The following is a 15,084-nucleotide window of genomic DNA, read 5'->3' as shown; positions in this document are numbered from 1 at the left end:
TGGAGTTAATGGCCTTAGAGCACAATCCTGTGCATGTTTAGACAGGAAAAAAACCCTCCTAGAACTCCCAGCATTCCCCAGCCAGGCTGGCTGAGGAATGCTGGGAGTTTAGGTTTTTTTTCTGTCTAAACATGCACAGGATTGTGCCCTTGCAGGGGGGCCCTTCTAGACAGCCATTTATATTGCTTCAGTTGTCAAGCACACATTTCTCCCCCCACCCCCCAAATCACCTTTCCATGCTTCGCAAATCCTTCTAGTTTCCTACTGACATCGTCTTGAAACCCACACACTTTGAAGGGTGCCAAGTCACTTACCAATGCGAGGATGTTTGTATTTTCATCGACGCTGCTTTGTGAATCGTCACTGTTAAGCTTTACCATCAGGCTGGATTTTCCACATTTCACTGCTGTCCTTTTACAACCATGTGTATCTGTTCCTGTCAATTGCAGGTTAACACTTCACGCATCTGATAAAACTGACCCTAGTCCACACCACAAATAAATGTGTTAGGGAGCAATCCTATGGCCGCTAGACAGTGGCTAAACGGTCATAGGATATCTGGTTTTCCAGGAACCAACCTCCCCCCACTTTTGCGCTGCCTGCAAGGAGCACGGAGTGGCCAAAAAGGGGCATTCTGGGGCCATTCCAGGGCTGGTGGACATGCCTGTACAACACATCCGCTGTCATACAACAGCCTCCTCCCCGCTCTGCCCTCCCGTGGCTAGACAGCCACAATTGGCTGTCTAGCCGAAAATGCCGAGCAGCAAAAGCGCAGAGGGAATGATCCCCTCCATGCTTCTCCTGCCCTGCATTGGATAGGTGGTCACCTCAGAGTTTGGAGGCAGCCACCTATCTGAACAGGATTGCGCTCTTAGTCTTTTAAGATTCCACAAGGCTCTTCAATATACACATACATGTGTGTACGTGTACCTGTGTGTAATCTCTGTGTGTGCATGTAAGCAATATATTGGAATAACACATATGGCCATATTCCTCAGTATTGTTAATATTCTGAAATGTTTAATATTTTTTCCTGGTTACCATTGTTAATTTCTAAAGTGTGTTTTCATTACTTAGAAAACATGCCTCAAGTTCACACTCACAACGCCTACTGCCATTTTCAAAATCTGAAAACACTTGTTGCTAAATACTGAAATTGTAGAACGGGACTCTAGACTGAGGAGCAATTTAAAAGTTTTCAGATTGGATAAAATTGTCAAATTTATATTACGTGTATTTGCAAAGCAAAGCAAAGCAAGGTATAGGACATGCTGTTTACCCCAAATAGTGGCTTTTGAAATTTGGGAAGGAAAGCTGAATTAATTTAGGAAATAATAAGTTATGTCAGGGATTGTAATAATAATGAATCAGGGAAGGCCTGTTTAAATAAAAATGTCTTCAGCAGGAGATGAAGACAAAATGTCGGTGCCTGCATGACATCAACAGGCATGGCGTTCCATAGAAAGAATAAAAGTGGCTTGTAAATGGAAATCTCTTTATTTGAAGATTGGTTAGAAAGGATACAGAACATATGACTTGTGAGCAAGCAAACCCATATGGCTTTGGGAAGAGAGCAACAGACAACAGCCAGCTGTAAATTTATTTAAACTGGAATTTGATCCTTAACTGGGTGCACAGTGCCAAGATTAGAGGAAAACAACTGGGTACAAATTGGGGTTGTTAATTATGTATCTACCAAAACAGACTACCACCAAGAATTTGTTGTTGTTGTTTCTAAGCAGGAAAATCACTGGACAGTCAGCTGACTGAAGTCCCATTAAGGGGGAAGTCAATTGCCCTTGATGAAGAAAATCTTTCCTCACACATTTGAAGACAAAAGAAAGTGGAAACAATCTTGAGTCTCTGTTTCAGAGTTAGCAGCTCTACCATTTGCCAAAGCCCCTATTGTTCTCAATGGCTTGCAGAAGTTTCTCCTTCAGTTTTTCTGCTGTTGAGTAAGGTGGCAGGAATAAAGTATGAAAGCAGATCTGGGCTTCGGGGATATGATCTTCTGAAAGCAAATTGTGTGAGTGAATGAGCAACTTCAAGGCGCCCATTCCCTTGACAGGAACCCGGTCACTTCCTATAACAAATACTAGGATGATAAAGGAAAGGATTAGTCAACTCATGATCAGACTTCAAGAATATTCAGGCAATTCCAAATGTGAGCGAGGCTAGAACATAAGAAGAGCCCTGCTGGATCAGACCAAGGGTCCACCTAGTCCAGCATTCTGTTCACACAGTAGCTGAACAGCTGTCAACAGGAAACCCACAAGCGGAGCATGAGTGCAACAGCACCCTCCCACCCATGTTCCCCAGCAACTGGAAGCAGCATATAGCCAACAGGATTAGTAGCTATTGACAGCCTTCTCCTCCAGCAGGTTCTTCACCCCAGAATATAAAACCTGAATGGTGCAAAATGAAGAAGCCATATCACTAGGACCAATTGTAGGGGTCTTTCCTATCCCTCTGACCTACACATTTGCTTCATTCACACACAGCCTCAACATGCATGGGGTTAGGGCTGTTGGATAAATCCGCCACAGACTACCCCCCCGCCACCTCCCGAAATCCCCCCAGGATGGACCCTACCTAGCGGCGGCGGCTGCTCTGGGTCATCGTCTCCTTCTGCAGCCGGGCTGCAGAATGAAATGGCGGCCATCGTAGCCAGGCCATGATAGGCTACATAAGTATTTACGTAGCTTATCACGAAAACAGCAGGGACGCAAATGGCGTAGCGGCTGCCATTTGCGTCCCTGCTCTTTGACATGATAGGCTATGTAAATACTTACATAGCCTATCACGGCCTGGAAGGGACGCAAATGGCGGCTGGCATAGCGGCCGCCATTTGCAGCTGCAGCCCGGCAGTGGCTGGAAGTCCGGCTGTAGCCTTGCTGCAGAGCAGAGCCGGCCGAGGAGGATTCCGGGGGGGAGGGACGGATCCCCCCCCAGTGGACACCCCCTGGCACATTGGTAACTTTCATTCGTATACCCCTACGCGGGATTGCACCACAGGGAAAAGGCTCCCATGACCATGTGGGTCTGCATAAGAAAGCCCCAAGTCTATTATGACCCTGGGGTAGCTCAAGCTCTGCCTCTCGAAGCGGACATGAAACCCACAGAACACAACAAGAGGTCTATAGGATACAGTCATGTCCAGCAACTGGCACAGAGATCTGAACTTGGAGACCCAGCATGGGGCAGTGGACAAAATCTAGGGAGAACTGTGTTCAGATCCCCATGAAGCTCACAGGGTAACTTTGAGACAGTCACTCTTTACCAACCTTACTTCACTGGGAAATGTTGCTTTTGCAAGATCTTTGGAGGAAAACACCTAAAAAAAGATATTGTAGAGCTGGAAAAAGTGCAGAAAAGGGCAACTAAAATGATCACGGGGCTGGAGAATCTTCCCTATGAGGGAAGGTTACAACAGCTGGGATTGTTTAGCTTGGAAAAAAGGAGGGTGAGGGGAGACACGATAGAGGTCTACAAAATTATGCATGGTGTGGAGAATGTACATAGGGAGACATTTTTCTTCCTCTCTCACAATACTACAACCTGGGGTCATCCCATGAAGCTGATTGGTGGGAGATTCAGGACAGATAAAAGGAAGGACTTCTTCACACAGCGTATCGTTAAACTATGGAATTCTCTACCACAGGATGTAGTGAAGGCCATCAATTCGGATGGCCTTAAAAGGGGGGTTGGACAAATTAATGGAGGAGAAAGCTATCAATGGCTACTAGACCTGATGGCTATGTGCTACCTCCAAAAGCAGAGGCAGTGAGCCTATGTACATCAGTTGCTGGGGAACATGGGTGGGAGGATGGTGTTGCACTCATGCCCTGCTCATGGGTTCCTGGTCGACAGCTGTTTGTCCACTGTGTGAAGAGAATGCTGGACTAGATGGACCCTTGGTCTGATCCAGAAGGGCTCGTCTTATGTTCTTATGGCAGTGGAAGCTGGTGGCTCCAATTTCAGTGGGGCTGTGCATCCATTCTGGGTTTTAGTTAGAACAGGCCAGAACTTTGAAGGAGCTATCCAAAGTGCTGAACTCTACCTCCAAAATGGGTTCAGCACCTTGGATAGGTCCATTAGAGTTCTGGCTGGTTCTGACCGAAACCCAGAATGGAATCACAGCCACACCGAAAGCAGAGCCACCAGATGCCACTGGAGGAAGAATGGAATAAAAATGTAACCTCTGAATTTAGGTGAGCAACAGTGTGGGTGGTTTCCAGTTGCTCTTTTAAGAGGAAAATTCTATGTTGTCAACCAGGTTATCAGTTTCAGGTGCTTCAGGCTTTGGGAAGGGTGACAGAGGACCCCTCCACCTTGGCTCTTCCAAACATTACTGGAACTCTGTTTCTACTAAGACTAAATGCTGCAGCCTATCAATTAAATACTTTGATTGTGGGCACCTGCGTAAACAATTAATTGAACTCCATTTTTCCTTTTTAAAGATAAAAAAAATAAAAATACTTAACAAAACCTGTGGGCATTGCCTTCTTCTTGTTAGAGGAGGAGGAATAGGTATTCTAAGATGTCAAGCATCATTGTAGCTCTGTTTGGGTGTTTAATTCCCCCACTCCCAAAGTTAAAATTGTGTTGGGGAGGGCTGGGATAAGCACACTAGCTCCAGGGACAGGAGCGCAAACTCTACTCTCTCTGTTGCAACCACGTCACTGTTCCTATCGCCCTCCACACTTCGGGTCAGTTCTCAGGTCATGATACGCCACCATGACTTAATTTACCCATGGGTCCTCCAAGATGCATGCTGGCCACCATTTTGAATATGCAAGCTGTGTTGGAGGCATGCTGCGGCTTGTTATATCGTGCGAACCCAGACATCGTGGGTTATTTGAGGGTTAAACCCATGCTTGGATAACCCTAGAACAAGCCATGGCTGAGGGATTGCAGTATGATATAGATTTAGATTTTGTGTGTCGATATACATATTGGGAGACTTTTAACCTTACTCTGCAGGAAAGGGTTCTCCATTGAGAAAGAGGTTTATGCCACTTGATTGCAAAGACGGGCTTTCCATCATGAACTTCTGGAGAGTGATAAACATAGAGGCTTGTGGGATGGGATACTTACACAAAAAGCCTTTTTTGTCAGCCAGAGTTAGCTCATGGAAAACCTTCCAGAACATCTTTATGGTGGGGTGCGTGGGACTGTACATTTCACCATACACAGCATTCTTCAAAGCAAAACAAAACAGTGAAGTCAGACAAAGTAAGATGAGCAAGTGAAGCTTGGATGACAGAAGCCCTGCTCAGGCATTCAACAGAGCGTGTGAGGGCTCAAAGGTGTGCTGGCCCCACCCTCTCAGCTGAACCAGCAGTGTTGAACTGGTGAAGTTCAGGTTGAACATGGGTGTGTATGCGTGTGTTTTTTTGTTTCTTTTTATTCTTTTGTAAACTGCTTTGAGATTTGTTTCAAAGAAGAAGTGGCATAAAAATATTGCTGATAATAAAGACATCCGGATCTGCAATTGGGCTGAGAGTTCTACTTGTGTTCAACCAAATGTGAATAGAACTCCTTGCAGACCGTGCTGGTTCAACACAGCCAGGTCTGAACTGAGGGGCGGGGCGCAGCAGGCCCGGAGATGTAGTGGGTGAGGCCAATGTGACCAGCTCCCTCCCAGTACCCACTCTGAGCCCTCACATGTTCTCTTTGATTCCCGAATAGGGCTAATGATCTGGAAGACAGGTGGGCAACCCACAGCTCACAAGTGGCCTACCACGGATGACTGAGGCCCTAAATTCAGCCACTGCCAGTACACCTGCCACTCAGTGAACCATGGACATGGAACGGGATTGTAATGGGGAGAAAGTGTATGTGAATGACCCTTCCCACGCAAAGCTGTATGCTCCCCAGCACATTTGGAATGTGATCCACCTAGGGAGGTGCAACTTACCTGGGGAAGAAGAGCATGTGAGGAGACTCTTCCACGTGTGCCTTCCTCCTGGCTAACATCATGCTCCAAACAGCAGCTTGGTGGTATGGCCAGAGTGTGATGTCACAGGGAAGGAAGGTGTAGAGGAGGAGGTAAGGGGCCTGTGTGGGGGACAGTCACTCTCTCCATGCACCTTCCTCCCCAGCTAAGTTGTGTACCCCACCCCTCTGACCAGCTGATTTGCACTTTTTCCAGCAGCGGGGAGAGGGAAATGCATGATGGGAACTTGGCATGCAGATCCCACAGGCTGAGATGTGAACAGAGGGACCATGCATGTTTGTGTATGCGCATGGGTCAGTGCAGTCCAGCATTCTGTTCCCACAGTGGCCAACCAGACGCATACAGGAAATAGGGCTGGCCGAACGAGCAATGCTTGAGATCGCTAGGATTCTCTGAATGTCATCTCACCACTCATCTCGTGCCTGATTCCCGTTCATGTTTGTGATTGCAGCTCACTCTGCACGAACGGGAAAATTGCACAAATTGAGGGGCGATCAAATGAGAACGTTCGCACGCAAATTTCCTCCACAGACTAAAGTGGGGCTTTCATCTTGCAGGGGGAAATTTACACAAAATTGAACTAGGGATGTTGCACAAATCCAACGTGAGCACGTCCGGCAATTTGCGAACATTTTTGGCAGACACATGGTCATGGTCACATTTGAGGCTTCGAGCGGGACATGTTTGCATGTTTTGCGAGCAAAAATGAAATTCTCATGCATTCCTAATAGGAAACCCACAAACAGGATATGAGTGCAATAGCACTGGTAATGAACAACTGGTGCTGAGAGGCACACCGCCTCCAATTCTGGAGCTCATATATAGCTGTCATGGCTGGTAGTCACTGATAGACTTATCTGCCATGAATTTGTCTGGTCCCATTAAAATATCCAAGTTGACAACACCTTGATGCAGTGAATTCTATTAGTTTAACTGTGCCAGAGTGAGGGGATGGGGCACTCCCTTTGCGACACGTGGCCCTCAGAAGCAAAAAGGTTGCCCACCCTGATCTGGGAATTTGATCCATCCCTTCTCTCCACCAACCTGTTCATATAAGTCCCAATCGTAATTTGCATTTCCAATTGCTGCAGCCATCAGTTCTTGAGGCTCAAAGAACCTAACTATCCGTTCGTCAAGGCCTTTGTAGAACCCTCTCCTGAACTCCTTGAATACTTCGTCCACTGATTTGTTGAAGATGTAATCCACATACTTGTTGACAAAATCCTTCCTTTGAAAATAAATAAATGGAAATTATTAGCTTTGCTCCCAAGATAAAAAGAACAGCTGAGTTGTTTCCAAGAAACCCAAATCTCTCCTTAAAACATAAGCTGGCATTTTTGCAGAGTTATCCAGATTTGCATTTGGGTTTCCCTAGTCCAAATCCACTACTCCATCCACTACATCACATACTGGTTCTTTAGAATGGTTTGCTTACATTCACATCTTAGTATAATACAGTTCCTTTACTGGAATATTTCCAAAAAGATTACTAGCAACTCTTAACATTAATGTTTCTGCACGTATTGTGCATGTGTGACAGAATTCAGTGAACGTGAACTCTTGTACTGGTGAAAGAGAACAAGGGTTAAATAGGGTTTTTGAGCAAGATGGCAGAGCAACAGGGAATGTGAATGGGAGGGGAATGGGCTATTTCCATTTTAGTTCTAGTCCCTCCCCCACCCCCCAAATTTCAGTTTCCCTTTTCTACATTCACCATTTGATTTTCGATCAGCCTTCCCCAACCTGATGTCCTCCAGATTAGCCATGCTGATCGGGGATGATGGAAGTTGTAGTCCAACACATCTGGAGAGCACCAGGTTTGGGAAGGTTGTTTTAGATTATAAGCCCTTCAAAGAAACGGATCCTTGCAGATACCCATGCACAACTGCCACGATTCACCCGAGTCCTTGGGATTGGGGCAGCTGCAAATACAAAAGAATAAGTGAGTCATCTTTGCGTACTTGTTTTTATTGTTCACGGCTATCGAAGTCCCATTTGGAACTAAGTCTACATCCGTGTTGTCCCAGGTTATCTGAAAAATATGTTTGCAAATTATTTGGGGAGACCTTGTTTTCAATACCTTTTCCTAAAGAAACCCAAATACTGCTTTAGTACTGAACAGCACGAATGGGGAACCTCGGGACCGGGACCAGATCTGGCCCTCCAGGGTTGCCCAGATGGCCGTGCCCTGGCCCCACCCCTTTCCCCCCAACCACTGAGTGGTGGTTTCTTGGTATTTGTGCAGGGTTTTTTTCTATTCTAAAAGCCTGAAATGCCTCTCCTAAGGCATTTCTAAAAGGCATTTCTCCTAAAAGCCATGGGGCAGGCTGGGAGTTGTAGGACTTTTTTCTGTCTAAACCTGCATAGGATTGCGCCTTTAAGCTACACTATCATAGCGGATTGTCGTGGAAAAGAGAGGCAAGGAGTCAAGTGTTAACTTTTCACAGAGCCATTGGTATTCTCAAATCTGTTTAGTGTGGGTCCTGAGGGGATCAGGACACAGGTTTAAGACTGTGCTGGCATTTTGACTCCGCCCACTTTGCCTGTGGCCTCACCCACCACTGGAGCACTGCTGAGAACTTCTCCAAAATGGAATTCAGCCATCAGGCTTAAAGAGGTCCCCCATCCCTCCTTTACAGGGAGCTTCATACAATAAGGCCTTCTATCTACAGCGAATTCAACATCATAGTAACAGCTGAAGACACGGTCCTGAAAAACATGTGTTCAAGAGCAGCCTTCCCCACTCTGGTGCTCTCCAGATGTTTTGAACTACAATTCCAAAAGAACCTGAAGAGGTTACAATGAGGGGAATGTCCAACCTCAGGATGGAAGAGTAGCAAGGGAGCAGGCAAGGGAACATCAGGGCCTGCTCCAGTTGGACTGCCCCTCCCTTGGGAGATGAGAGGAGGGAACAGGGCCATCCCACCAGCCCTGCTGACAGCCTACCTAATTCTTTTTTCTCCCCTCCCCATTGCCTTTTCCTTGTGTGTCGTGTCTTTTTTAGATTGTAAGCCTGCGGGCAGGGACTGTCTTCTTTGTTCATTGATTGTAAGCTGCTCCGGGAGCCTTTTTTGGCTGAGGAGCGGGATAAAAATACAATAAATAAATAAATAAATAAACAAACTCCCAGTATTCCTGACCAATGGCCATGCTGGCTGGAAAAGGTGGGAATTACAGTCCAAGGGACTGTCAGGGAAGGGTGGGTTGGCCCAACAATGACAGCCCTGTGTAGTAGCAGCTCTCAAGCACCTCAGGCAGATTCCTTTCTGCTACCTGCTACCTCAGAAACTGCCGTTCGAGCTTGTAAAAAGCCAGTGACCTTTGGTGCGGAAGAATTGCATCCATGCGACCAGGCGTGACATGTTCTCTTTAAAAAAAATGGAAGTCTCTCCCACCCCACTACTTTTCAGGCTGTCAGTGCGCTATAAAGAACTGATAAAATTATGCAAATGAACATAAAAATGTAAGAAGACCCTGCTGGATCAGACTAAGGGTCCATCTAGTCCAGCATTCTCTTCACACAGTGGCCCACGGGAGACCCCCAAGCAGGACATGAGCGCAACAGCACCCTCCCACCCATGTTCCCCAGCAACTAGTGTACATAGGCATGCTGCCTCTGATACTGGAGGCAGCATATAGCCATCAGGACTAGTAGCCATTGATAGCTTTCTCCTCCAGGAATTTGTCTAACCCTCTCGTAAAGCCATCCAAATTGGTGGCCATCACTACGTCTTGTGGTAGCGAATTCCCTAGTTTAAACTATGTACTGCGTGAAGAAGTACTTCCTTTTAAATCTGGGCAAGTCAGAAATCCGTGGGCTTATTTGCAAGGCTTTTATAAAACTTATTTTTTTAAGGGACTGCATTGTTCCCCAGTCCACTCCCAAGCACAGTGCAAAGGGATGGTTTGGAACACGGCTTAGAAACCATATACCTCAGGGACTGCTTGCTCCCACAGAAACCTGCCCAGAGCTTAGGCCGGCCTTCAGAGGCCCTTCTTTGGGCCCCCTGCTGTCCGAGGAAAGGCTGGTGGTGACTCTCAAGATAAGTCTTTTTCCAGTGTGGCTCGCATGCTGTTGATTTGTCTTTTCAGAGCCTGGTAAAGAATTTGTTGGCCCAACCCTGTAACAGTCATGGGTTTTAATCTTATTGGCCCTGGTTTTGTGCATTTTTAAAAACTATCTCCTTCTGTTTATTGCAAGCTGAAGAGGCCCGTGGCGCAGTGTAACGAGACAGCAAAGCTTTTGGAGATACTCACAGAGTAACACAGCTGAAGATTTTCTTCAGTGTCGTCATGCTCATAGTCAAGAACTGCCTGCAAGCTCCTAATTAACAAAAGGAAATAGGAAAGGAATGTTTGGTAAAATGATTATAGCATTTTGCCTGGAAAGAGTCAAAGCAAGGGACATCTCACTACTGGGTGAGGGGAGAACTTTGTAACTGAAATAGAACCGGTCAGGAGATACAACCACTAATCTCCATATGGGCAACTCTGGGTGATCCAGGGGCCATCTTCACCCTCGGGGTCCTCCCCATGGATTCCCCCCACATGGGTGCGGAAAAGGGGGGGGACAAAATAGTGTCCGGAGCTGCTATGGAGCAGCAAAAGGGTCAAAATTACTTGTTTGAAAACTAATTTTGACCCTTTAGCTGCTCCGTAGTAGCTTTGGACACCATTTTGTTTGCCAAAAGAATATATATACACACACGCTACGTTTTTGGGGGTTCCCCTAAATTTCGAGTGGTGGCAGGAGACACACAGGGAATCTGCAGGGGTCGCATGTTGCCTACCCCTGCCTTAAAGCCATGTCAAACCATTGACGTTCCATCACTTTTGGAGGCCATCGATTAATACAGCCTTCCCCAACCCAGTGCCCTCCACATCTGTTGGACTGCAATGCCTATCATTGCAACTGCAATGCTGGCTGGGAAGGGGGGTTGCAGTCCAGCACATGTGGAGGCAGCTGGTTGGGGGAAGCTGAAGCGGTACTTTGAGATGAAGCTGAAAAAAGCCTTTGTAGGGTGAGTGTCAAACGTATGGTTCATAGGTTGGGGAAAACATGCAACCCCTGGAGAGAATTCGTTTGGGATATTCAACCTGGTCCTAGCAAGAGAAACGCAAGACTGGCAACCTCGGTATATTGATGGAGAGCGTTGAAGCCGCTTACTTGCCAAGGACAGGACTCAGCTCTTTCAGATCGTCGAGGGAGGGCTTCTTGTCAAGCAGTTTTTTAAAGGCAGCAAGTGGGAAAGGCACATAGGCGATGACTCTGTTGGACATGCAAAGCCCGCACAGGATTCCAAAAAGGTGATATTTATTCTTCTCTACTGAAGGCTGCAACACAAGATCACAGCAACAGAAAATCGCTCTGGATGTTATAGAGCAGTGTCTCACATTCATCCCATTGACAGACCAGCATTCTAGGACTGTATGGTACAAGCTCCTCTAAACTGGAGCTCTCCAGATATTTGGGATGACAACTCCCCTTATTCCACGTTAGCATGGCCAATGGCCAGGAATGTTATGGGTTGTAGTCCAACCTATCTGGAAGGCACCAAGTTGTGGAAAACTGGTATGATCTGTTCCAGACTTCCCCAACCCAGAAGCAAGATTGTGCTTGCAAACAAGGCAAGTGCACCCCCTTGTCTTGTTCCAATGGAAAATTACCACAATTTTGGCCACCACCACTGCAATTTTGGTAGCAAATTTGGTGACAGGCAAAGAAGCGGAACCCACAAAAATGCCTGGAGAGCTCCCTCATGCAGCCTGTGTGTTGCCCACCACTGCTTTAAAGTTTCCTAAACCATTGTGCACACTACCCCTGAAAATGTGGGGTATAAACATTCACATTTCAGAGCTATATGTATTGGGGCTTTACACCCTCATGTAAATGACCCGAGGACCCAGATGTGGGACAAGCATGCCTGACAGGCAGAGCAAGTGGGAGCAAGTGCCATCTTGAAAAGCTTAGACGTTTGTCTAAACTGGGCCCATGGCTCATGCGCTTACTCCGGTAGGGAACCACATTGGGGAATTGTCCTCACAGTACATGAACATTTTGTAGTCTGGCTGCACCATCTCCTCAAACACAGATGAAAAGAACTCCAGCAAAATGCCTCCACCTTCATGTCCAGGCATCTCTACTTCAAATTCAATCTGCAAGAAAAAAAAATCGAGACATTTGTATTGGGAGGAGGGAAAAGAACAGGACGGAGCAGCGGCTGATGTTACATCAAGTCTATGGAGAGAGGACATTCTGTGACATGTTCATTTTTGTGCAAAGGAAAATGTCTTGACCTAGGAACCTGTAGCATCATACTGTTTAGCAAATTCCATTTATAAATTAACTTATGAATTTCCCCACAAAAAAGACTATGGGGGTTACAAAATAAAAACCAGAATGTAGGCATTCTGGCCCTAGAGGAAGTATGTTTTTTAATCTACAACATTAAGAAATAGAGTCAGTATTTCCAAGGATAAGTCTGCATATTTAGGAATAATATCATCCTCTATTTGAGATACTCTATTCATAAGAAATATGTCCCATATCTTCAAGAACAACTTTTGTTCTTGGAAACAAGAACATTTTGTGATTCAGTTTCTTCCACTCTGGTTGCTATTGTGGTTTTAGCCACTTCTAGTAGGAGGAAAACCCCTTCCCCAAAGTACGACATAAAACCAGTACCTCTATCAGATCTCATGTAAACAGACAGTCAGTAACAGCCTTAATAAACTGTAAAATTTGGGCTCAAAATGGCCTGATTTTAAGACTGCTTTTTTAAAGTGAACATTTGATGCCTAACTATCCCTGCATTCTAGTACAACTACTGCTACTAGGAGTTACGTTATTTTTATGGGCTGTGATCCACTTTGAGAGGCATGTATGTGGCAGAAGGATGGCATATAAAGGCCATAAATAAGCAACCAAGCTCATAAACAATGCTTAGGATCCCTGCAAGCTTCCAGATCACACAGGACTATTTTAAAGCATGGGTGTTGAAAACAGTTCCTGAAGTCTTTATTTATTTATTTAGTATAGGATGCTCCCCATCAAAATATACTGGAGTTGTATATAACTAATTAAAACCCGAAATCCAAACAACAACAACTATAAAAACAAATTCATCAATAAAACTGTGGCTGGGATTTAATCATCCATCAGGAAATGTTTATCTAAAAACAAAAGCCTTCAGCAAACACTGAAAACAAAATAATGCAGGCACATGCCTGACCTCAGTTGGACCCAATATACTAATGCCTGACCTCAGTTGGACCCAATATACTAATGGCCCTAATCCTGATGGTTTCCAAGCAGATCTCTGACCCATGCGGGATCAATTGAAGTGCTTCTCCAACAGACCTCAGTGGTTGGGCAGGCTGATCAGTTTACTAGCCCTCATCTAGCTCATTACTGAGTCCAGGACTTGCTTGGCCACACCTGATGCAGATGTTATAGGGAGTGAGTACTGCATGTCATCAACATACTGATGACACTTTGCTCCAAATCCCCTAATGACCGCTCCCAAGGGCTTTACGTAGAAGTTAATTAACATTTGGGACAAGTACCCTGTGGGAGCCCACAGCTCAAGAGCCAAGGGGTCAAAGAATAGTCACCCAATGTTACTTTCTGAAACCAGCCCTGCAGACAAGAGTGAAACCACTGAAATACAGTGTCTTAGAGAGCAATCCTGTGCCCCTAGACAGCGTCTGGGGGGCCACAGAACAGTTCAGATTCTTGGATCCAAGGTCAGAGACAGATCTCCAACCTTGGACCCAGAGTCCAAGTGTCCTGCTGTCTCTCTGAGCTCACAAGGGTGACCTCAGAGAGAAGGGTGGGTTTCTGTGGACAGGGAAGGGACTGGGGAAGCAGGGATACAAGTTATCCCCAGCCCTCCCCAGCCTCCCTCCCTCCCCCTCTACAGAGCCCTAGCTAGACAGGCAAAAACACTCGTCTAGCAAAAATGCGGAACAGGAGAAGCAAGGAGGCGAAGATCGCCTCTGCCGCTCCTGCCACTCTGCACAGGATGCCCATCAGCCTCTGAGTTTGGAGGTTGATGGGCATCCAGGTAGGACTGCATCTTTAAGGAACTGATGATGACCTGTGACATGTTGGGCTCTGAGTAGTGGACCATGGACCATGAGCTTACCGCTCTGCAGTAACGGGTTAGGCTAACTTGCCCTTTAATACCTTTAATCACCATGATCAATTCCAATTTACTTTCCCAAACTAGGCCAAGTGCACACTTGAATTCTTTGCAAGCCACATGCCACTCTGGAGGTGCAGTTGGTCTGATCCTGACCGATGGTGCAATCCTATACGAGCCTATTGCAAAGTAAGCCCACCAGGTTCAATAGGACTTCCTCCCAGGTGAGTGGGTATAGTCGGACTGCGGCCCTAACCGTTTACAGCCATTTCAGCCAGTTCCAGAGTTCAGCCTTGAGCAACAACACAGTGCAGGATCAACAGGTCCTGGCCAGCTTACCGACAGAGGCATTTTGAAGCATCTGTCCTCCGCGTGGCTCAGTTTGCGCAAAGTGTCTTCAACAAGGTTCCGGCGTCGCACTTTCAAAATAAAAACATGACGCTCTGGCGGGTCACCATTTCTCAGCTGAAGGTTATTTAGCCTGTTTTGTAGGGCCTCCATTTTGATCACGTGGAGAAAAACAAAGGGAAAGAAGGGTAGATAAACCTATCAACTTTATCCCTGTTTGCAAGAGATGGTCTTGAAGGAAATCATTCTACACCTCACTTTAAACTGGATTGATAGAGGTCTTCACACTGAAGTTGGTACCAATTCCCCTGAGAAATAATAAAGTTATCAGACATTCAACCATTCCTTTGATCCCCTGCCTCAAAACCACACTAAAATTAGCAACGGCCAAGCACGGTCCCAACAGAGAAGGATGAAGGAGAACTAGCTAAAACAGGAGTAGGCAGCTCGTGGCCCGCCAAATGTTTATCCAACAACTCCCATCAACCCTCACCACCGCCTTGCTGACTAGGGCTGATGAGAATTGTAGGCCCTAACATCTGGAGCGTCACAAACCACCCACCTCAAACTAAAACCAGTGAAGGCTGATGTCTCTGATTTCAGTCGGCTGCGATTCCATTCTGGGTTTCAGTC

General features: G+C 46.2%; 1 protein-coding gene across 17 annotated transcripts in view; it reads right to left on the bottom strand.

Annotated features, from left to right (window-relative positions):
• Nucleotides 1–1,478: 1,478 nt before the first annotated feature.
• The window catches only part of LOC146343707 (putative E3 ubiquitin-protein ligase HERC6), a 45,217-nt gene continuing 31,611 nt past the window's right edge, over nt 1,479–15,084 (bottom strand). For 7 of the 17 annotated variants that reach the window (XM_084855596.1, XM_084855598.1, XM_084855593.1 and 4 more), the window contains 8 exons: nt 14,443–14,598; nt 11,969–12,115; nt 11,127–11,293; nt 10,217–10,283; nt 7,921–7,991; nt 7,004–7,187; nt 5,098–5,200; nt 1,479–2,095 (listed from right to left, as the gene is read on the bottom strand). In XM_084855596.1, the coding sequence (XP_084711722.1) occupies nt 1,884–2,095; nt 5,098–5,200; nt 7,004–7,187; nt 7,921–7,991; nt 10,217–10,283; nt 11,127–11,293; nt 11,969–12,115; nt 14,443–14,598 (1,107 nt within the window). In that variant the 3' untranslated portion in view covers nt 1,479–1,883. Of the gene's footprint in view, nt 2,096–3,284; nt 3,335–5,097; nt 5,201–5,908; nt 5,997–7,003; nt 7,188–7,673; nt 7,992–10,216; nt 10,284–11,126; nt 11,294–11,968; nt 12,116–14,442; nt 14,599–15,084 lie in introns of those variants that run through there. The other 10 variants (XM_084855599.1, XM_084855601.1, XM_084855603.1 and 7 more) reach the window with 7 other exon arrangements.

Source organism: Heloderma suspectum, chromosome 5, assembly GCF_057233095.1.
Source record: "Heloderma suspectum isolate Gila_16-S chromosome 5, 16-S_ref, whole genome shotgun sequence".
In the NCBI taxonomy this organism is placed as follows: Eukaryota; Metazoa; Chordata; class Lepidosauria; order Squamata; family Helodermatidae; genus Heloderma; species Heloderma suspectum.
The sequence above is the reverse complement of the archived record's forward strand: the minus strand, read 5'-3'. Positions and strand labels throughout refer to the sequence as shown.